Here is a 24,415-nt window from a genome sequence, read left to right as displayed (position 1 = left end):
TTTCTTAGAATTCGATTTAAACACTTGAAATGTGCAGAACTCCATTGAGTGAATTAAGTTTAATTGAAATTTGTTAGAATCAAATATTACAAAACTTTATCTTCTGATTTTCTCTCTTGAATCTTGCTTAACTAGTGGTTGGTGACAAACTAAAATAATATTTCATGAGCTGAAACAGACATAATAATCACACATTAAAATAATACAGTACAAGTAAAGATATGATTTCTTTGGTCTTCACTCTTGCTCCCTAACCATGCATCAAAAAGTGTGGCTTTAAAAAAAACTAAGTTGGGCTTGGGCTGGACTATATTTTCATATTAAACCACATAATCTCAAACTATGGCCCACATACCACTTTCCAACTAAAATAAAATTTGTGGCCCTAGCCCATCGACTAAGTCTAGAGCCAACCAAATCCACCCATTACCCTTAACAATAACGTCCGCCATCTTATATTGTCACCGTCATTCCTTCAAGATCAACAAACTCCAAACGGTAACTTTTCACCGTTAAAATCCATCAACGTCTAATTAAACAGTGTAAATTAATGCCACTTAATTTAATACGGAGTACTAGTAGAAAGGACAAAATCGTCTTTTTACTACGAGAAGAGAGGAAAGCTCGCCCCTGTTGTTGCCTCTCCCGGTTTCTCCCTCCCTCCTTCCTCCGTCTCTTTCTCTCTCCTCATTTTTGGAGCTGTGAATTTTCTTGTTGAAGATCTCAATTTTTGCTGACCCCAAAAAAAAAAAAAAAAAAAAAAAAAAGAAAAATTCATACTTTTTATTCTTGTAATCTTATAAGGTACTTTCTTGATTTTTCTCTTTCCTGATTTATATTACTATTACCCTTGATTTAAATTTCCTTTTTTTTGGTCGGTCACTTTTTTTTTTTTTTTTTTTTTTTTTTTCTATATTTATATATTTTGGGTCGAGTCAATATTATCAGCTAATTACATATTTCTACTAGGGTTAGGTTTTGACCAATTCTTCTAGTTGGTATTTTAGGTTGAGAAATTTATTGAATTTCTTGTTTATCTGCTGAAAGTGATTATTTGATTGTTAAATTCAATTTTTGTGCAATTAGATATGAGATTGATGTATAGATATAGATAGTGTAGTATGCTAAATATTAAGAATTGGAGGTGAATATGTGTGATTTTATGTAGTGATTAGCTTGAATTGACTTGGGGATTTGTTTGAAAAAATTCTTAAGACCCTTGAATATAGATTGTTGGGGGTGTGGATGATATGGGGGAAGATTTGTTAGCGAGCTTGTCAATGGAGAATCATCACCCATCAACATTGTTGTCAATGGATTCGAGTTCGAAATCTCATGAGGAAAAGGAGAGAGAGATTAGTAGGCATGTAATATTGTCTCGTCCTGGTCCACCTGATATTAATCTACCCTTATCGGCGGAGCGTAGTCCTCCGCCTCCTCAGACTTGGAATCAGGAGGCTTGTGATATGTTAGAGGTTGGGTTAGGGACACAGGTTTATGAATCGGAGACTCATGTGGCAGTTCCTAAGAATGGGAACGGGAATGGGAATGGGAATGGAAATCGAAAGTGTGTTAAGAGGCTTGATAGTGTGTGGGGAGCTTGGTTCTTTTTTAGCTTCTACTTTAAGCCTTCATTGAATGAGAAATTGAAGAGCAAGATTGTGAGGGATGGTAATGGGGTTTCGGGGTTTGAGAAGTCTGATCTTCAGCTGGAGTCTTTCTTGGTACAACATGATATGGAAAATATGTATATGTGGGTTTTTAAGGAGAGGTCAGAGAATGCATTGGGGAAGATGCAATTGAGAAGCTACATGAATGGGCATTCACGGCAAGGGGAAAGGCCGTTCCCTTTTAGTGTTGAAAAGGGTTTTGTTCGGTCTCACAAAATGCAAAGGAAACATTACCGAGGACTCTCTAACCCACAATGCCTTCACGGAATTGAAATTGTTCGACAACCAAATCTTAGTGCTGTTGATGAGGAAGAGCAGAGGAGGTGGATGGAACTCACAGGAAGGGACCTCAGCTTTTCTCTTCCAGAAGAAGCTAGTGAGTTTGCTTCATGGAGGAACCTCCCTAGCACAGAATTTGAACTAGAGAGGTTACTTCCAGCCTTGAAGAGCTCTGCCAATGGTCACTCAAAGAAATTGCTCAATGGCTCTGGTTTGAACCTGTCCACACAGCCATCTAACCATGTAAATGATGTATTTGATCTCTCTGCTGCAACAAGTAAGAAGAGGAAGGATGTCCCTGCTCACGGAAATGATGAAGACTCTTGTCTGCCAGCCAATACACATTCTTCTGATGGAACGCAAGATGCAGTAGAGGTGCATCCAGTTGAACCCATGTGGGCCCCTGAATTCACTGGGGTTATGAGAAATGTCTATGGGCCAGTTACCTGTGCAAAATCTATCTACGAGGACGATGATGGGTACATGATTGTCATTAGTCTGCCGTTCACAGATCTTCAAAAGGTCAAAGTTTCTTGGTGGAATGCAGTATCTCATGGCGTGGTCAAGGTCACATCTACGAGCACAGCGTGCAAGCCCTATATTCATAGGAATGACAGAACGTTTAAGCTTACAGATCCTTCTCCTGAGCACTGCCCCCCTGGTGACTTCAAAAGGGAAATTCCTCTTCCTTCTAGAATTCCTGATGATGCAAAGTTGGAAGCTTATTTTGATAATTCTGGAACAGTTCTCGAAATATCTGTGCCTAAGCCTCGTGTAGGTCGTGAAGAACATGAGGTTCCAATTTGCCTTCGCTCCCATCTTGGTGGGAATGATCTCTTGTTGTCTTGACAGAGGCTTATTTGGACTAAAGTAAGGGCAGCACAAATACTTGACGTTATTATTCTCTTGGTATTCCTAGGCTCCATATATATAGGAATTAGAAAGTCCCACATGTAGTTCATGATTTTTTGCCGTCTGACAAAAATCATAGGTCTGATTTTGTTCTTTTGCATTTGAATAGCTTTGAGTTTTGGGTTTGCTCCCGTCCTTCAAAGTCAAGTTCAGAGATTAATGGTAAGATCTTCCTGCATTGTCCATGTTTTATTTTTTCTTCTATTTGATGGATTTTATGATTTAGCAGTCATTGGATTGGTTATGTTGTGGAGGGTTCTTGCAGTACACAAACAAATGAGTGTGGGAACTGTGTACGAGACATAGCTAAACAGTGCAACTTCTGGTTGAAGTGTTTTCTTGTAGAACCTGGAAATTGTATAGTTGTATTATCTTTCTGAATAATGGATCAGTATTGCAGATTATTTTTTGGCAACTCTCCCAACTCTTTTATACTCTTGCAGCTAAATTTGCAATTTCTGCAGATCAATTGTATATGCCTCACAATGTTACCATATATTGTGCAGCTAACTCATTAAATACTGTTGACCAGCAGGATCTTCAGCTGTCTTTGCTACTTTTGGGCGCCATTCTACCAAGCAGCGTTAAGCTGATAACCCATCTGTGTGTCAAGCCGGACTTCATGCCCCTAATTTATGCAGATGACATGCATTGATTTAAAATTGTACATGTATAGAAATATTAATTTTTTCACATTCTGTAGATATTTTTTTTCACCTCAGTGGCTTCTTTGTCATGATTCATTAATCTGTACGATTATATTCAAATATTAATGGCAAGTCATAGTTTCCATTGATCTTCTGCAGCTGCCATTCTATCTGATTGTTAGTATTGGCTGTGGATTTTTAAATATTTATCACGAATTTTTCATTTTGTTTATTCTGATTCATTGTACAGATTTAGTCATCACTATAATGTACTTCGTAGTATTATTTAACTACTCAGAAAATGTTAAACGGAACAGATATATACTCATATACTTGCTTTCGTCGCATCTTCTTGATGCTGCTAAAGGTCTAATTGGCTGCATTGTACACACCTTCAAATGTTGTTTCTTATATTGAAGAAGTTTTAAGATGTTTCTATACTGTAAATTTATAATAAAACCAGGAAAATTGAGAATATTCCTCAAAAAATTATTTGGGATTTTTTTTTTTTTTTTTTTAACTCACTATTTGAGATTATATGCACGATGAAAATCTGTATAATTGTACAAAAGGAATATTGCTACACCTTGATGTTCCTAAACGTCAGATTGGCAGCATAATACTCAGCTTCAAAAGTTGCTTCTTAGTTCTTATGGTTTAGCTTTAAGCTTTTCATATGATGTAAATTTATGGGAAAATTCTAGGCAAAATTAAAATTATTCCTGACAAATTTATATGAGATCAATTGCAGGATAAACATCTGTACAATTGTACAAAGCAAATGTCACCACACCTTGACTGTTTGTAAAGGACAAATTGGCTGCATTATACATACCTTCAAACTGTATTTTCTTACAGTTTAGAAGTATAAATCGTTTTATAAAAAATCCAGGCAAAATTGAAAATATTCGACAATTTTTTATGAGATTTATTGCATAATGAAAATGTAAAGGATTTATGAAATTAGACGGAAAATAAAAATTATGTGTTTTACGATCGTTACATCGGTAATTAATGTATACACATGATGAATGAGGCTACGTGAAAGATTTTTAAATTATAGTCTTTGGGGTGCTTAATGTGAATTAGTAACCTAGGTGGCTAGGTTATAATGTTTCAGAATTGGACTATGCTCAATTTCAAAAAGTCATGTACTCATGCTGATATAGGAGTTGTATTTAAAAGAAATGTTGAAAATAAGCAAATGTAGGAGTTCTCTTTGATAATGGTAACAATCTGTGTTTTGCAATTTCAGAGCTGCAAGTGTATTTTTAACATCCAAAGTAACTGTAATTGAAAAGAATCATTGCAATTCAAAAGCATGCACTAAGCTTAAAGCAACAGTAATAGGCATATATTAATAATAAATCTTTATACATAAAAGCTTAGATAAACTGCTAAGCATAGTTAGGACATGTTCTGATTTGCCGAACTGAGCTGATTGGAGCTAAACTGAACTGAACCTGAATAGAGTTGAAATGAATTGTTTATGAGAAAACAAAATTAGAAACTAAACTGAACTGATTGGAGCTGAGCTAAACTGAGTTACTGAATTGATTTAGGTTAAGTCAGATAGCCGGGAAATTTTAAACAACGCATACTAATGTATGCCCTTTTAAAACCCCTACAAAAGAAACTGGCCAACTGCACTACTGATTTAACTGTATTTTACAAAAGTAGTTGTAGACTTGAACCATTGCTGGGAGGATCCACTGCAAATGAATCACTGGTGCTAGTGTTGCAGGATGTTTTATTTAGGATAACTGAAATGCATCATTAGGGACTGAGCTACAATAACTGCACCTTTGTAGAAGTGCTTATAGGTAGTGGCAGGTGCCTCACTTACAGGATCATCCCGCTTCGGTGCTGCAGACAAAGATAGTGCTTGGTTGTTGTAGGCTTTGGCTCAGAGAAAAGAGCTGTCTGAAGTTTTTTCCTAGCTGGACCTGTTAGATCAGCAGGCTCAGAAGGTCCTTCAGCATAGAACACAGCAAGTTCTTTGTTTTCCGAGGATTTTTTTTCTTCAGAGTTGTGTACGAGTTCCTTAAGTTCTTCCTCCATTGCTTGCTTCAAGCTGGTTGGTGTGGCTGCAGTTTCAGATTCGCGTTCCAATTCCAGACCTTTCAGTTGCCATTGAAGGACATTGTTTCTTGAGAGGGCTAGTGTTGGCCCAACCTTGATGAGAACAGGTTTAGTTTGCAGTATGTACTGAATGTACCGAAAAGCGTCGTAGTTTACCTGTTTACATAAAACACCCAAATTACATATATAAATAGATACTATTACAGAAATAGGTAAGGAATGTGGATACGAAATGTAATCAATGATATTGATTTTGCTGCAGGACAAGTAACAAAAACAAGTAACCCAGAATATTACTCTTTTACAGCAGATCCTTTATTATACTAAGAAGCTACTCTAAGTTCTAAGAACTGTTTAATAAGCCTTAGAAGCTAACAACCAAATTTTTATATTTATTATAATATTTCAAGGAAAAATAGCATAAACTGCATCATGATGCATCCAACAAAAACAATAAATCAGAGGGTGGCTCACATATTATCATTAATTAAACGAAATAGTGCTTAATTTCTCCAATTAAATTCCTAGTATATAATTGTTCAAGTACACATTCTTTGAGGATTATCCAGAGATGGAATTTCAAGAAAGCTACCTTTACAGACGCCAATTATACGCTTCAAATGCTGACTATTTTTTACAACTTCTTCAAGCAACAGAGAAATTGCTATATTATACAAATGCAACCGTGCAAGAAAGAAATCCAAAACATATCAGATATGGAGTATGTGGCACAAGTACCTCATGATCATCCAAAAGTCTAAGTATACCAGAACTATGATTCAAAAGATCAACTACGGTCTCATTGTAGATCTCCAAAGCAGACATTTTCACATAAAAATTCCTTTCAGCATCAAGAATAGTATAAAGTATCAAAACCAGCCTTCAAAAACAAATTACATTAACATATACTACAAGCTCTGCTGTAAAATCATCAATTGCAGTCATTTTAATTCACAAGATGAAATTATACACCGGAGAAGATGGGTCACCATCCCAGCCACCACCGATGACAAGGTGACTGTGGCAGTAGAGCAACATCAACATTAATTATATGTACCATAAAACAAGAAAAGAAAAGGGATGTGATTTTTTACTCCTTAAATAAAAAGACCTCAGATTGTTGTAGTCCCACTGCAATAAGAAGAAATCAAAATTGTAAAAATATGGAATCAAATCAGAAACTGTTACTCTTAACTAAGTTTAAAATTTTAAACTACAACAAACCACCACAAATTATATAAAACAACAGACTCTAAAATTGCGCACTAAAAATTTCCTAATAAGAAAATAAAAAAACCATTAAGATCCAATGTAAACAACATTATTAAAACCATAATAATACTGTATATATTTAAAAATAAAATCGAAAATCAGACAAACAATTACACAATAAACTCATCAAAAATAAACCATGACTTGATAATACTACTCATCAATAATTGTTTTGTTAATGTAATCTGATAATTCAGTAAGAGTATAGTATAATTAAATACATGATTCTCGTTAGACTGTTAGTAATTCATTAAGAGTATATAACCCAGGCATAGAGCTAAATGTTGTTAGGCTTCTTCTGAGTGTCAAGAGATCAAAAGGAGCCCTCTTCGGAACAAAGAGGATAGCCTTAAACTCAAGACCAGAAAAATTCATAATGAAAGAAAACCAATTTTCAAACATCATAATCCAAATTCATGCATTCAACCCAATCACCCTATCATAAAAACCCAGCAAACTCTCACAGCAACTCAAGTTCCACTTCCACATAGCAAGCCTAGTTATAACAATTCAAGGAAAAAAAAAACAAAAATTCTAATAAGATCAATTACAAACATAGTATGTAGGTTTTAGGGGAGAGAAAATCTTGAACGAAATTAAAAGCTCATGAACAAATTCACAATTTCATTCATCACAGTGGGCTTATATAATGTCATCTATATCAATATGATTCAACATTTTAATTGACAATAATCCAAAATTTTAACAAGAAGAAGAGAAGCTTGAATGGTGGACGTCGGCATTGGCAGCCTATGTTGAATTCCCTTCATTACTCGTAATGAGACTGATCCATACGAACCAACTCCAAAACCTAAAACACATTCTGAGGGAATTCAACATATTTCTGACCAATTGATGAATTAAAGTATGAAACTACTTGAAAAGCAAGGAAAATTGATAAGATTAATTTACCTGTTTTCCACAAAGGAAAATTGTGCAACCATTGCAGCTTGGAGGAACATCTAATAAATAGGTGTTACATAATCATAAATCATAATAATAACTTGAAGAAATAAAATAATACCTTCCAAACATCACTGGAATAGACGCTGCTGTCACAACTTCTCCATATTCGTTAGTGAAATCATACTGTCAATTCCTGCAATGCCTAGCTATCTACACCGCTTTCCATGGTAGAAAGTTAATGAGCCCAATCTTAAAAATATAATAATGCAATTTAAAAAAAAAAAAATACCACAATGAATTGTAAATCCCAAATTCAATTTATTTGCCCAGCTAATTACAAAGCCCCATTGCCACCGCCGTCATTAGGATTCGCAAATTGGGGAAAAGAAAGAGAGAGAAAGTGGGAGGATGGGAAAATGAGCAAAAGGAGAAGAAAGCTCATTAGAACCTAACAGAAGAGAGGGGAAGAAGAGAGAAAAACATGCAACAAATTTAATTGGAGCAAGGGTAGAGATGTAATTTCATATACCAAGGGCAGAAATGAAATTTTATTAAGGGTCTTAGATACTAGTATAATTGTTGATAGAACTAACAGGCAGAACACAATAATCAACTGCCAAAGTAGTCCACAATCTAGATTGTAGACCCAAATCATGACTAAATACTAATACATAGATTGATTAGATTCGAAAACAAGCTTCCCCAAATCTTATACTACTAAGGTACTAACACTACAAGCAATATAAAAGCGATATCAGAATAAAAGCAAATGCTCAGGTAATTATCAAAACAGCAACAACTTAGTCAACCTCCTCAATCTTAGGACCAGGACCGCTTGCACCACCAGCAGCAGGACCATCTTCATCCATGCTTGCACCGCCCATATCAGGGCCAGCACCGCCTTGGTACATTTTTGCAATGATTGGGTTGCAAATACCCTCAAGCTCCTTCATCTTGTCTTCAAACTCATCTGCCTCTGCAAGCTGATTTCCATCCAACCACTGGATGGACTGTTCAATAGCATCCTCAATCTTCTTTTTGTCAGCTTCTGGCAACTTAGAAGCTATCTTGTCATCCTTGATAGTGTTACGCATGTTGTAAGCATAGTTCTCAAGGGCGTTCTTGGCTTCAACCTTCTTCTTGTGCTCTTCATCCTCTGACTTGTATTTCTCGGCCTCTTGCACCATTCTCTCTATCTCTTCCTTGGACAGTCTACCCTTGTCATTTGTAATTGTGATCTTGTTCTTCTGGCCAGTAGTCTTGTCCTCGGCAGAGACATTAAGAATACCATTGGCATCAATGTCGAAACAGACATTGATCTGAGGCACACCTCTTGGTGCAGGAGGAATGCCAGTGAGCTCAAACTTGCCCAATAGGTTGTTATCCCGAGTTCTGGTTCTCTCTCCTTCAAAGACCTGAATCAACACACCCGGTTGGTTGTCTGAGTATGTCGAAAACACCTGTTCCTTCTTTGTGGGGATTGTAGTGTTTCTTGGGATGAGCACTGTCATAACACCACCAGCAGTCTCCAACCCAAGAGACAGAGGAGTAACATCAAGCAACAACAAGTCCTGCACTTTCTCATTACCTTCACCGCTCAAAATTGCAGCCTGAACAGCTGCACCATAAGCAACAGCTTCATCAGGGTTAATGCTCTTGCAGAGCTCCTTCCCGTTGAAGAACTCCTGGAGCAACTGTTGAACCTTCGGAATCCTAGTAGAACCACCAACAAGCACAACATCATCTACCTTAGTCTTATCCATCTTGGCATCCCTCAAACACTTCTCAACTGGCTCCATACACTTCCTGAACAGATCCATGTTCAACTCCTCAAAACGAGCACGAGTAATGGTGGTGTAGAAATCAACTCCCTCGTAAAGAGAATCGATCTCAATGGTGGTCTGAGCAGTTGATGACAAAGTCCTCTTCGCCCTTTCACAAGCTGTCCTCAACCTTCTCAAAGACCTCGGGTTACCACTAATATCCTTCTTGTGCTTCCTCTTAAACTCTTGCACAAAGTGATTCACCATCCTGTTATCAAAATCCTCACCACCAAGGTGAGTGTCACCAGCAGTTGCCTTAACCTCAAAAATCCCTTCTTCAATAGTCAACAATGACACATCAAAAGTACCACCTCCAAGATCAAAAATCAACACATTCTTTTCCCCACTACTGCTAGCCTTCTTGTCAAGACCATATGCAATGGCAGCAGCAGTCGGCTCGTTAATGATACGCATGACATTGAGCCCAGAGATCACACCAGCATCCTTGGTGGCTTGACGTTGGGAGTCATTAAAGTAAGCCGGGACTGTGACCACGGCATTCTTAATGGAAGTACCAAGGAACGCTTCGGCGATTTCCTTCATTTTTGTTAGGACCATAGATGAAATTTCTTCAGCAGAGAATTGCTTCTCCTCACCCTTGTGATTGACAACAATCATGGGCTTGTCAGCTGGGCCAGCAATTACCTTGAATGGCCATAACTTCATATCAGCTTGCACTGATGGATCACTGAATCTCCTTCCAATCAATCGCTTAGCATCTAAAACAATCAAAATTACAAATATTTTATCAGATATTTACCCTCCAGAATATATACAAGTACAGACAGAACAAAAATGGATTACACAAACACATACAATATAAAGTATATCTAAAATTCATAATATATTAATAAAAGCTACAAAAACAAGAAGAGTTCTAGTAATTGTCTGACATTTCAAATAAATTACTTTGTATGATCTGAATATAATATTCAGTTAAATAAATTAATTATTAACATATTTGGATCAAATGCAATTCACACAAAAACCCTAACCATCATCTAATTATTAGCACCAATCAAAACTGTGATTCATGATACCTAATAATACTCTGTTAAATAAAATAATAAAACATTCACTAACTCGTAGTCAAATTCTATACAAAAACATAGATTGTCAGGATCCAGAAATAAAACCACCAACAATTTTCAAACATTGTTCTCTTGCACTTAGCTAACTCATACTGATCATAATTAAGTAAATTAACCCATTAATCAACACATAATTTCAATAAAAATCAAACAAACTGCAATTTGCACAAAACCCTAAATCTTATGCGACTGATAACACCGATCTAAGCCTCATTATACATTGATTGAAATATTAAAATACAGAATTCCGAATAATCTAAACAAATGTATCAAAAAATAACATAAATTCACAAACTCGTATTCAAATTCGATCTCAACAGAAACATAAAGTGCCATGATCCATAAGCATAATCATCAAACAATCTACCAAACATTTATATAAACTAAATCAACTCCTAAAAATCATGTTTAACCATATAATCAACACAAAATAACATACACAACAATAATCCTAACATAAAAGCGAGTAATTACATGCATGATCATAAAAAATAAATCATCAAATAACAGAGAGGAAAAGAAAACATACCGAAAACAGTGTTAGTAGGATTCATGGCGACCTGATTCTTAGCAGCATCACCAATCAAACGCTCAGTATCAGTAAAAGCAACATAAGACGGCGTCGTTCGATTTCCTTGATCATTCGCAATGATCTCAACACGATCGTGCTGCCATACTCCAACACACGAGTATGTCGTGCCGAGATCGATTCCGATCGCCGGACCTTCACCCTTTCCAGACGACATTTCTGTAACTCTAGCAAAACTCAAACAAACAGAGAAGCTTTTCCCTTTCTTTTTTTTTTTGGGTTTTTGAGAGCGTAGGATTTTTTTTTTTTTTTTTTTTTTTTTTTTTTTTTTTGTAAGCTGTGAAAAAATTTGAATGAGAATGAAAGACAAGAAAAGGGGAGTTTTTTTTTTATATAAGACTAAAAGATCATTTCGAGAAGGTTCTGGTTCGTTCGTAAATCCTAAACCCTCTTATCTACTTCCATCTGTCATTTGAAGGGTTTCCCGCTTTTTTTTGGTTTCTCGTTTTTAATGGGGCGAAAAATTTGGATTCGAGAAAATTCTGACTTGGGGTGTTTTAGGGGTTTTGTGTTTTTCGATTTGGTCGGAGAAAGGTGAGCCGTTGGATTTAGATCTACTATTTTTGAGTTGGACTCGTGGATATTACATACTTTTATTACGTTGGGTTGGTTAGTTGGTTCGAAATTTTCCCCTTGGGATCAAGCCAATGAGGAGGAAGTTCTAGATAATACTCAAGCTGATTTAACTGAGTTATTTTCTTTTTGGTCAAAATTAACCTCGTTTTTGTAGGTCCAACATGACGCTTGCTTTAATATGAAACCATTTTTATTACAGCCTGGAATTTTTTTTAAATTTAAAATATAATACAGAGTAATGTTTTTTTTGGGGAAAACATTAGCAGGGATTTTATTTCAAATCAAGTTCCGCCTAGGGTAAACCACCTTGTTGAATAATGTCAATAAAAATAAGCTCTGAACAATTATGAATATCCCATCTTGCTACAAGATGGACTACTGTATTTCCTGCTCTACGAGTCTTCGTACATGATAAAGGTTGAAAATATAAAAAGAGCTAGCGAATAATTGAATATCATGAAAGTGAGGTATAACTCGAGTGGTTAAAGTTTTCCTCTTAGTTCTAAGAAATTCTGGAATCGATTCTCATCCCCACCCTTGTAGCTCTTTTACCAACCACGGCCAAAATGACAAGTAACAAGCTTACAGGATTGTTATAAATAATAGATATCTTAACCGGTTTCAAGATATCTTGGAATTGATTCTCATCACCAGCCTATATGGCTTTGTAAACAAAAAATAAAAAAATACCCCCTCTATGGCTCTATCCCCATTTTTTTTGGCACCATTGCAAATAAATGGGTCAAAGTTCAAAACTTTAAATGTTACTTTTCAGTAATCAATTTTTTTTTAAAATGACTTTTAATTGACACAATCAACCACTTTTAATATTTTTTGTACCAAACATGCACTAGTTATGTTCATAGAGTAAAAGACATTTCCCTTGGATTCTCAGGCTTATAGTAACACAGCAAAAAAGAGTTTTTTCACCAGGAAAAAAAAAAAAAAAAACATTGCATATCTATCAATCAATCAATTAGAGTCTTAATTTCATAAATGGAGTCGACTACATAAACCCATAACATTCACTTTGTGTACTCCCATTCTCTAGATTATTTATGCCATTAAACTCCTTCTTAAAGACTTTAAGAATAACGGTGGTTTTACTTTCTTCAAAATCGCAAGATCAACCTTTGTCATTTCTCGATAATGATAGCAATTCATAGATCATTTGTAGGTTTTGCAGATATTTTCTTTTACTCGTCAGTTGAATTTGGATATGTGGCCGGATTGCTCTAGTAATCTGCAAGTATAATTTATTTAGTCTATATTACAACCTACACAATGAATTATAAGATTTTAAACCGCTACTTATTATAGAGTGTAAATAAAATTTATCAATAATTTAAAAGAAAAATTATCCGGAATAATCCGACCTTTAAATTGGCTCATCCGCCCAAAATAATCTCACATATCAATTATTTTTAAATAATTCGACTTTTAATGTCAATCCGCTTTAAATGGTCTCAAGCCACTCGCAAATTGTAGCCCAACCACTGCCAAATTGCAGCCAACCATCGCCGGATTGCAAAGCGGACCACTGCCACCGAATTGCAGCCCCATCCACTATTGCCGAATTGCAGCCCCATCCACTATTGCCGAATTGCAGCCCCAGCCACCGCAATGTCGACGCTATTGTGGATGTGGTGGCTCTACAATTCACACTCGAAATCTAGGCGGGGGAAGGTGAGGGAGGACGAACTGGAGGCGGGGAAAGGGAGGGAAACTGATATCGAGACTGGAGAAGAATAGGGGCCCGAGATCAAGATGGGAAGGGGATTTCGAGGGTGGGGTGATTTTAGTGGATTTCGTGGGAGAGGGAAGGGGTTGGTGGTTCGAGGGAGGGTAAGGGGGCGACGTCGCTGGGGAAGGGGCCACCGGCGGTCGGATCCATGGCGGTGGGGAGTTAGGCAGGCTGGTCGGCGGGGATGGGCGGAGGTGGCTGGTGGGATTGTTTTTTTAATAATTATTTTTTTAAAAAACTTTTTTCTTTTAAAAAATTTATTTATTTTTTAAAAAAAACTTTGGCCAATTACAGGCCGACACGTGTCATCTAACTGATTATAACAAGTTAGGTAACCGGTTGGGACCATTTAAAGCGGATTGACATTAATAGTCGAATTATTTTAAAATAATCGAAAGTTGGGATTTTTTGGGGCGTATGAGCCAAAAGTTGGATTATTTCGGACAATTTTTTCTAATTCTGAATCTACTGATTCTAGAATTGGCAAATTCAATCCCCATGATCTCAATTCATTACTCGTATTAACTAGCCCTTAGTGCGTTCGTGGATCATAGAATACCTACCATTAATTGGGAGAGAAAGCGAGTGACATTAGCAAGTGCTCAACATTAAAATACTAATAACAAACGTGTCACTCAATCATTGGCCACAATTAAAAAAATCCCCCTCCAAATTCCATAATTTCATCAAATCGGATAATGCGTAGAAATAAAAAACAACGAATAGCAGCCCTTCTTCCACCACCACCACCTCTTCCCAATACACACTGAAACACAATCCAACCCAAATTCCCATTTTCTCTCTCATCATCTCAATATCTCATGATCAATTGAATACTTCCTTCATTCTATCTCCTCTAATGGCGAGAACCCTAATTTCATCCTCGCCATTTTTCGGAACTGTATTACCTTCGAAATCTTATCGTCATGGCATCTACTCTCTTCCTCATCGAAGCAAAATTATCAGTACAACTGTGAAGTTCAGTTTCCAGGAAATTCCTCCAATTTCTTCGATTGATAGTTCGATTGATTTGAGTGCGGTTTTTAGTAGAGCTGAAAGTCTTATTTATACTCTTGCTGATGCTGCTGTTACTGCTTCTCCTGACGCTTCTGGAGCTCCGGTGCAGAAAAGTGGTGGATGGTTCGGGTTTATTTCCGACGCCATGGAAGTCGTTTTGAAGGTATATTCAATTGTTTGTATGAATTTTGTAATTGTGGTGCGAAATTATACGTATAAATTGATTATGTATGATTTTGTTTTTGATTTGTGAAATTGTTGAATTGCCTTGCAAAAGTGCTGATTAAGTAATTAATTAGGATATATAATAAGCATTTTCGATGGTTTTACAATTGATTTTACTAGCTAGTAGTATGGATTTTGTAATTGTTATGTTTTGTTGTGCAAAATTATACGTATAATTGATTATGTATGATTTTGTTTTTGATGTGTGAAATTGTTGAATTGCCTAGCAAAGGTGCTGATTAAGTAATTGAATTAGGATATATAATAAGAATTTTCGATGTTTATTCAATTGATTTTGATTACAATATAGTCTTGTTGTTTTACTAGCTAATAATCATAAGGTGTTGCTTGATTTTAGTAATTGGCGGATTAGTTAGTAATTAATAAAAGATTATTCTGCGGTCATATGAAGTTTTGGAAGGTTTGATTTCAGATGTTTAGGAAAATTTTCTTGTGATTTTGACATATTAAGGTTGAAGTTTGGAAATCTGGACATTAGTTTGTTTAGAAAATTAGATGTATGTTGATTTACGGCTAGTTATGATATTGTTCACATGTATAGTCTTATGTCATAATAACAAAATTTCGTTGATGAGTGGATGGACTCGATGGAGGTGGAATGTGTTGTGATATTTGTGAAGCGAGGTGAAATAGGATTTGTGATGAAGATATTCACGATAGGGTTAGAGTGGAAGTTGAGGCTATTGAGCATAAGGTGAAGGACACCTATAGCGATGGTTTGTACATGTTCGATGTTAATGCCACTATACCAGGAGGTATTGGTCCGGAGAATGAAGTGTTGGGATCATATAGATATTAAAAGGAGTTGAGGATTTTTGTTTATCGTACTCTGGCAACTTTAAGTAAGGCAGGCCTGAATCATCTATTGCCGTCCGCTACTGCTTTCACAGCTTATTACTTCCTCACTTGTAGATTCTACTACTTATTAGGTCATTTTTGATAAAGGGGTTATTCTATGGGTTTGCCTTGGGTATAATTCAACGGGACCCTAGCCCGTCCTGTGATCCTGAACAAACGTTCCTGGAAGGATGGCATGGATGGAAGAGCTACAAAAGGACATTAATGAATTCAGTATCCTGGAATTTATTGCCATAAGAGTAAAAGAAAAGGGTTTACACAAGAAAATCATGAGTATGGCATACCCTGGGAATTAAAGGTTATGATATAATGGTTCTTATTGGTAACACAATTTTTTAGTTTGTTTGGTGTTTAAGGCAAGTTGTGTATTACATGACCTTTACAAAATTGGTATTGTGTAAAGTTCATTAGTTGATTGTTGTTGTATAACTTGTTATTTAAAATATGCACATGTATTTAAATTGTGACCATGACTTTATTTTTATTTTTTTTATTGGATAGGTTATGAAGGATGGGCTCTCAACTTTACATGTGCCTTATTCATATGGATTTGCAATCATATTACTTACCGTCCTCGTGAAAGTAGCAACTTTTCCTTTGACAAAGCAACAGGTTTGTGCTTCACTCCAGATTCTCCCTCTGCACATCTTAATTGGAACCAATGACTTGCTTCTGAAAAGGCTGTTCAAAATGAGTGTACAACACATATCTTGTCCTTCAAATATCTTGACCTATTGCATAATTTCGACATAGTTTTGCACGTTCAAAGAATCCTACTCATTGATCTCTGGTACAGATATTGGCATGGCGTCAACACGTCAAGTTTGAAACCCCCTTTATAATTGAGTGTATGCCTATGCAGCATATGCATCTGCATAAATATACACAGATGTCTGTTTCAGCTTCCCAATTCTCTCAAAGGGAGAAAGTCAAATACAAACTTAGGAAGCTTCCCAGTTGAAACTAGGACAGTGTGATCAGACTGAAATCTGAATAACCTGAATTGCTTGGTGCTTTTATAAAAGTGGATGGCTTGTTGACATCTCTCTTGTTTACAGGTTGAATCAACGATGGCAATGCAAAATCTCCAACCAAAGATAAAAGCCATACAAGAAAGATACAAAGGAAATCAGGTGGTTAGCCTTTCGCCGTATTGTACTATTTTTAATACTCTATATTGGTTGTTGCTTGAGCTGGTTTCGGAACTTTCATGTGTTGCTCGTAGTGCAGCAATAAAAGTTCTTCTGTGATTACATATGTTTTCTGATGTTATTGCACCCTTTATCAAGTTTTACTTTTATAAGAGATTAAGGATCTATCAATCTGAATAATCAAAGCAGGGAACTTATGCAATACATTTGGTTAGGGGCGGAGCCGGGGGGGGGGGGGGGGCTGTTGGAGGCCTGGCCCCAGTGGCCCAACTGGTGATAAATGTATTATTTGTCTTCCCCGAGGAGTTTCTAATAAATGGCAAATATTTATCTCATATACTATGTTGCCACTTGCCAATGATAGCTTAGTAGGTAGTTTGAGCTTTGCATGGTGAGAGAGGTCTCAAGTTTGACTCCTACTTTGAGCGCATTTTTTCTCCCTTCATTTTTTTTTTGTTTTTTAATTTTTTTTTGGGTTAACTTTATTGAGTCTTGGCCCCCGTAGATTTTTATTCCCGGCTTCGCCCTGCATGGCTGCATTTGGTGTGCAGTGTGCTTGTCATATATTGCCAAAGCAATACAATTCTATTATTTTGCCTTATTGTCATATAGGAACATGTTTTGATGAGGCTATTTGTTTTTTATTTTTTCAGGAAAGAATTCAACTTGAGACATCACGTCTTTACAAGCAGGCTGGGGTCAATCCATTGGCAGGTGAATCTTCTCTTATGAATTCATATCTGGAGTATTTTATTTACTTCCAAACTTGTTAACTCCATCAGTTGTTACTATATATTTTCACTTTTATTTGGCGAGGAATGAGGATGTAAAGTAATTTGATTGAATTAGAATAAGAACTAGATAAATCCCGAGCCATGCTCGGTTTTTTAAAATTATTGATGATTAAAATGTAAAAGTTTCTAGAGAAATATACCCAATGGTCAATTATAATATTCTTAAAAAAATTATAATAATAAATAAATATGATGAATATCCTAGGCATTATGCTTCTACCCCCCCACCCCCCCCAAAAAAAGAAAAAAAAGAAAAAAAAAAGAGTTTAGGAGGGAAAATTCCAATTTAGGGCATGCTTGGGTTGGGACTTGGGAGTAATGTGTTACTAGGGTAATAAAAGTCAAACTAAACAAAATGAATGTTAATATAGGGGAGGAGTAGATAGTGATGGAGTGACCGGAAGGAGTTTTATGTAATGGTGATATGGGAACTATTAGGTCTATTATCCTCATTTTGGGGGTAACGGTTACACTAGGGAGAGGGTGGGTAACTATTATCCTCATTATGAGGATAATGATTCCTCCTTCTCTCTCTTTTCCTTATGGCACAAATACCTTATTTGATTTACAACTTATCTCCCTACAACACCACCTCTAATCACTTATGTTTTTCTTAGCTTGACTTTTATTCCCTTTTTATTTTTTGCCCCCAATCCAAGCATGGCCTTAGTATAGAGTAATAGGTAGATGGGATGAGGAATGAAATGGAAGTTGCTTTTCAAGAAATAGTACATTATTGGAAACAACCATTTTGTTTGTAGCTAGGCTTAGATTTTCACAACCCTTTTTAACATGACGATTATAAACACACACACAAGCTTCAAATCTGTATTCCAACTTTGTTATATCATCTATATGCTATTATGAAAATAAAGGATAAGCCTTTTTTTTTTTTTTTTTTTTTTTTTTGATGCTGCTAATTGTAAAAGGTAGCATATTAGTCTTAGCATATGATCTACTACACAACTCGTTACGTAGTTGGAAGAGTCAACAATGAAAGCTTTTTCTTTTTAGCTCAGCCAATTTTATTTAACATCCATTATTCTATTTGGTAAGAAAAAATTGTTAATAGATAATTATAGCTCCAGTGAATCCAGTCTCTTACCATGCAAATTTATTTGTACTAAATGTAGCCAATAACAGGAGGAATATATTTTGGAAAGAACGATGGAAACTAACAATCTAAGAGGTTAATTGAATGCTGACTTACTGGTTCTAGTTCGACATGCCTTTTAATTTTATTTTTTCTTTTAGAATGGGTAGGGAACCTTAAGTCTGGAAGAAGATCTGAATTAATTGGAGCAGCTCACCTTCTGACTTCCTTCAATCTTGTACTTGGTCCTGGATATATGGTCTGAATTTGAGTAGGTTGTCCTACAGGCATCTTTCTGGTTTGTCTTGTGTCTTAGCTGGCCCATTCTCTTAGTTGGTCCTCCACTAGACTACTATGTGGATTATGTTGAGCAACTTAAACGTTGTATGCTTCCCGAGTTCCCTGATTGTGTTTGTCCCTGGTCAATTCAACTCAATTATTATACATAGTATTTTTTTCAAATATAGTGGCAATCACGCAATCTTATCTGCTGTATCTTATAGCTTGGTGATTGCCATGGTCTGCAGTTATATATTGACTGTGACTGTGAGGTATATTATGGTCAGGAACTTTGGCAAAATTCTTTATAATGACTGCTAACCAAATACTGCTTAAACTTAAAACTTTTATCATCTTAACTTTCTCTTGTTACCATCTGTTTTTATGGTACGGAAGATGTACTGATGTCTTTGTTTCTCCTACATTCACATTTGACAGGGTGCTTACCAACTTTGGCAACAATACCAGTCTGGATAGGATTGTATCAAGCTCTTTCGAATGTAGCTAATGAGGTATTTAGCGAGCTATGTGCTGATAGATTTCCTTTTAAAAGTAAACTCAAATACTCACTTTTGCATTTAAGTATTAACTGGTCATCTGAACTTTTGTACTTGAAGGGACTGTTGACAGAAGGGTTTTTTTGGATTCCTTCTTTGGGCGGGCCAACTACAATTGCTGCACGCCAAAGTGGTGCCGGCATCTCCTGGCTCTTTCCTTTTGTGGTACTTTAGCCTTGAAACTAGTGAACTTGTTCTAGCAATAATCTCTTCTCTGTCATGTTTAATTCTTCAATGAACATCATTTGCTAATTTTTTACTTGCTTGATACTTTTGAATTAGACTAAGATTGCAATTTTTAATCATTTTACTTGGACTATTTTTTATGTGCTTCTAAATTGCCAAGGACATGATTTGACTATTTTGGTTAAATGCCTAGATTATTAAGTGCTTGGTTATTGTTTTATTGGTTTAGATTGTAGTGCCTCCCCTTTACAAAGCCCACTTTAAATAGGGTTTGTACTTTTTTGAGGAGACTACAACTTTTTAGATGGGCGAATATGTTGATATTTTTTTTCGTAGAATATTTTTTGGAACTAGTAAATCTGGGAGTTGAGTGTAAGAATACTTTGTATATTCTTAAGCTAGATTCAATTACTGTCAATTAAGGTCTATATTGGGTCCATAATAGTTTTACGCTTTGTTTGGATAGCAAATAAGGAAGGAAAGGAAGGGGAGGGAAATAGGAGGAAGGGAAGGGGAAAGAAAGGGAGGGGGAGGTGAACTCCATTTTCCCTCCAAATCTCTCCAAATTTGGAGGGATTATGCTTATTAAAGAGAGAGGGAAAATGGATCCCTCCCTCTCTTTTCCCTTCCTTCCCTCAATCCTTTACCCAAACAAGAGAGTTTGTCCCCCTCCCATTCTCCTCTCTTCTTTTCCTTCTATCCAAACAAGGTGTTAAAGTTTAGCTATTATCACTTTGAAGTTGGTTAAAGTGTAAAACTTTGAAGAAAAACTGAAGGGAAATTGGGTCACAGTAGAAATGTCTGGAGCCGAACCTGATGTGATGAAAGATAATTCTTAATGAGAGGTCTTCAGTCTGTGATCAGAATGTATGTGTGTATATTTCTAAATGTTTTTCTGTTTTAGGCTTGAAATGGCCACTATCGCTTGAAATGGCCACTATCATTTGCCAATCGTGGCCATATCCTTGTAAAATCAACAAGAACCTTTCATCTTTTATAACTTGTCTTTAGACCCCCTGGAGATTTCATTTTTCTTGGTGGAGAGAAATGACATGGATTTGCTGTAGAGATTGATTTTTAATCTGTATGGTTTGAATTTTATTTAAAGGGATTTGTAAAAATGTAGAGGATGACATTATTATAAAGGAGGTCAAAATGTTTCAGTTAGTTACATTCTATGGAATGGCACAATTGTTAGTGAATCTGGATGGTAAAATGTAGATAATATACAAGGGAATGGAGTGGGAGGCATTGAAATGACTGATTTTGGATCAGAGAGGTTGAATTGTGATTTTAATGATTTTATGTGGAAACTAATTGCGATTGACACCCACAACAACAATGAAGAAAGCAAACAATCAACCCAGAACAAGCAATGAATAAAAAAGCAAATTAAAGGAGATGATGTTACCGTGGGAAAACACGAGAACCGGGAGCAAAATCAAGAATACAAGCATGAGTTGTAGGAAATGTCAATGCTCTTCACAAAGCCTCTCATAAACCCTCAAGTAACGTTTAATTGTTTGTGAATACTCAATAGAAGTGGGCTAAGGCAATATAGTCTCAGGATTAAGAAACAATCCAACGGCTAAGATTAAAACAAACCGCAAACCCGATGAACCGAGCCGCAAAACAGGGTCATGAGGTTCGGGTGAACCATTCCCTGGTTCAGGCAAACCTTTGGTGATTCGGGTGAACTCCTCTTGAGGTTCGGCACTTCGGCCAAACTTTCAGGCAGTGAGTTTGAGCCAAATTTCCAACTTCGCGTTCAGTCAAACCTCCAAGCCATGGGGGCGAACCTTGCAGCACTTCTTCAATCTATTTGCAACTCCTTATCCATCCTTGAATTGATCTATTTGCATACCAATCCTACAGCAATGGAGCTGTTACTTTGTATTTTAGCTTTTTACTCTGGGTTGTTCATCACTTGCATAAGTCACTCTTTTTTTTTTTTTTTTTTTTTTTTAATAATTTCTTCGTCATTGTAATAGCTTCAGCAGCAAATTAATCATCTTTCACTCATATTCTAGCTGGCCAGTCTAACATCTGAGCTGCTGGCCACAAATCATTCAGAAAGTCTGTCCTTAGCTCCCTTCATTTTCCTTTTTCTCTTTGAGTCATTGCTGCTTGCTTATCTGCTTTTTTGTTTGTCTTCTTTCTTATAATATAAGCTTGGGTTCTTGTTTGTTACTCATTGACTTATATTTTCATGTCATGTTCTAAAGGATATATACTTATACATCTTATGAGTGCTGAATTTGTTTATGGTCTTGTGAATCACAATCTTTTCATGTCAACTTGCAGGATGGTCACCCCCCTATTGGCTGGAGTGATACTGCAGCCTATCTTGTTCTGCCCGTTCTGCTAGTTGTCTCGCAATATGTTTCGATGGAGTTGATGAAGCCTCCCCAAGTAATGATATATCTTCTGTTTTTATCCTTCACTTTTCTTTTTTTATTTTCTTTTATTATTTTTTTTAAAAATAAATTAATGTTAATAATTGCTGAAAGATATTCTTGGACAGACTGACCCGTCTCAGAAGAATTCACTTCTCGTTCTGAAGTTCCTTCCTCTTATGATTGGCTATTTTTCCTTATCCGTCCCATCCGGATTATCCATCTACTGGTCTGTTCCCAATTCCTTCTTTCCTTTCCCAATTATCTTAATTTCTGTAGCATCTCATACTACTCGCATATACCTGCACTGGCAGCATTATAATGTTATCATACTATCATGTATAATAGTTCATAGTTTTGGAGGAATATTCCCCTATTAAATCATGATGAAACTTATATTTCTTTAGTTAAAATCAGTGCTAGGAAGTTTATCAGACTTGTTTTTGTTCCATGACTTGAACTATAGTCAACAGTACAAAGGAATGTCAAATATACTTTATCGTAAACGACACATCCTCTAAACTATATAATTTTGGTTGACAGGTTTACAAATAATGTCCTCAGTACTGCACAGCAGGTATGGTTACGCAAATTTGGTGGTGCTAAGCCTGTTGTGAATGAGAACGCCGGTGGAATTATTAGTGCTGGAAAGGCAAAGCGGTCTGTATCCCAACCTGCTCAAATTGACGACAGGTTTGAATCATTTTCAGATGTTATAGCTTTCGTATTTTTGTGTTTCTCTTGACAGCTAACCTAATATTCCTCTTAAAAATATCTAAAATAGGTCTAGACAATTCAAAGGAGAAGTGAGAAGGCAAGAAGTGAGCAAAGCACTGCCAGATGATCAGGCATCTGTTACTGATTCTGAAATAGGGTCAGATGATGAATCGAAAGAAACAGTAAGTAACTGACCATGGATGTATCATATATGAACAGATGTCACTGAGGCTGAGAGTCTTTAACTGTTTGCTAAATTCTCAGAAAGCTTTATGTTGGTGGCAGTCCTGACCCTTGGCATGCTAGTGTTAGGAGATAACATTTCTTCGTGTATAATACTATGCTGTTCATGTTTGTGGGGACTTGGACTGCTCATCTAACTTGGTGCATATGTTGTTGTGTGGCCATGGTATAGAATGATATATAATTAATGTATTACATCAAACTTGAATTGATTTTGAGTCATTTGTATTAGAAGATGTTTAAAGTTTTGAAGCCAGTTGATTGCTAATAAGGCATGTGTTGTTTAAACTTTTAAACATTTCTTAATTAGTATTTTTACGACTGATGGTTATGAAGTGGATTCTGCTCATTCTGGAACCATACCTATCTTATGGTATGTTAGTTTTATGAAACTATCACTTTTAGTGTAACAAATGAAAGGCCTTACAGTTGGCTTGGTAATTATCTTTTTGTTCCACACATCAGTGATTAGCACTGGAGATAGTTTTACTCTTTTGTGTAATTGCATTGATGTGTTGCAGTGTTTATTTGTATAGAAAGTGCTTGTTGCATGTCAAAGAACTGTAATGTGTATATTTTCCTCGACTAATCAAATTACTGTGTTAAATTATGTCTCCAAAGGATAGAGACCTGTAGTTCTTATTTTCTTGAGTGCCATTGTGCATCTTGTGCTCAAGGGGAATGTATGTGTGAGCCACTGTTCTTTTGTTTTGTAGTGGATTTCTGTATAAAATTTAGGAGTGTAACATCATCTTGGTGCTATAATGGCTTGAATATTATTCCTTTGACCTGAAGCTCTCTGATTACTGGTATTTAAAATTAATTCCCTTGTTTGAAAAATTTTCATGTTTCCATTATTCAGCTGTACTTCAAGAGTCAGGTAATTGATATAAAAGTGCTAACTTGGTAGTTTAATGCGGATGATTCATTCTTGTGAGTGTGTTTTGACAGGATGAATTAGAAGAGGCATATGCATCAAGTAGCAGCAAGCAGATTCCCAAGTATTCCACTCCAAAGAAGAGTAAGCGATCAAAGCGGAAGCGTGTGGGTTAATTGTTTTAGTGTATTTAGTTACTATTTAGTTTTGTATATTTACTGAAATCATACCCTAGTCAGTGTCATAGTTGCCGTTTAAATGGCTTGTTTGTTTCCACTTTTTATTCACCATTGCCCTTTTGCATGTATTTTGGGCTGACCACATTTTTGTAAAACTAAAATGTTACAATATTAAATTAGAATTAAAGCAACCATCCTCGTACACCCTATTGTCATTGTTTTCTTGTGCAG

General features: G+C 36.1%; 3 protein-coding genes across 8 annotated transcripts; 2 read left to right on the top strand and 1 right to left on the bottom strand.

The window, feature by feature from the left end:
- Positions 1-884: 884 nt before the first annotated feature.
- LOC145624547 (uncharacterized) lies at positions 885-3,740 on the top strand. Of its 6 annotated transcripts, none has more exons than XR_014110445.1 (3): positions 885-2,819; positions 2,971-3,023; positions 3,397-3,740. XR_014110445.1 is itself a non-coding variant. In XM_081677598.1 (2 exons), the coding sequence occupies exon 1, from the start codon at positions 1,251-1,253 to the stop codon at positions 2,796-2,798; it is 1,548 nt and encodes a 515-aa protein (XP_081533724.1). In that variant the 5' UTR covers positions 885-1,250; the 3' UTR covers positions 2,799-2,819; positions 2,971-3,740. The 6 variants fall into 6 exon arrangements, 1 of the variants encoding a protein (XP_081533724.1); XR_014110446.1 differs by having other exon boundaries at positions 3,394-3,740; XR_014110447.1 differs by having other exon boundaries at positions 3,368-3,740.
- Positions 3,741-8,256: 4,516 nt separating this feature from the next.
- On the bottom strand, positions 8,257-11,484 carry LOC145624546 (heat shock 70 kDa protein 4-like). Its single transcript, XM_081677597.1, has 2 exons — positions 11,212-11,484; positions 8,257-10,310 (listed from the first exon to the last, which is right to left on the bottom strand). The coding sequence occupies exons 1-2, from the start codon at positions 11,426-11,428 to the stop codon at positions 8,569-8,571; spliced, it is 1,959 nt and encodes a 652-aa protein (XP_081533723.1). The 5' UTR covers positions 11,429-11,484; the 3' UTR covers positions 8,257-8,568.
- A 2,804-nt stretch (positions 11,485-14,288) lies between these two features.
- Positions 14,289-24,386, top strand: LOC145624545 (inner membrane protein PPF-1, chloroplastic-like). The gene is made up of 11 exons (XM_081677596.1): positions 14,289-14,771; positions 16,214-16,324; positions 16,771-16,845; positions 17,517-17,577; positions 19,468-19,541; positions 19,647-19,751; positions 22,077-22,184; positions 22,297-22,397; positions 22,712-22,861; positions 22,953-23,067; positions 24,080-24,386. The coding sequence occupies exons 1-11, from the start codon at positions 14,451-14,453 to the stop codon at positions 24,179-24,181; spliced, it is 1,323 nt and encodes a 440-aa protein (XP_081533722.1). The 5' UTR covers positions 14,289-14,450; the 3' UTR covers positions 24,182-24,386.
- The last annotated feature ends 29 nt before the right edge of the window (positions 24,387-24,415 follow it).

This window comes from Chenopodium album, chromosome 3 (assembly GCF_948465745.1).
Source record: "Chenopodium album chromosome 3, dcCheAlbu1.1, whole genome shotgun sequence".
Lineage (NCBI taxonomy): Eukaryota > Viridiplantae > Streptophyta > Magnoliopsida > Caryophyllales > Amaranthaceae > Chenopodium > Chenopodium album.
Note: the sequence above shows the minus strand (reverse complement) of the source record. Positions and strands in the feature narration are given on the sequence as shown.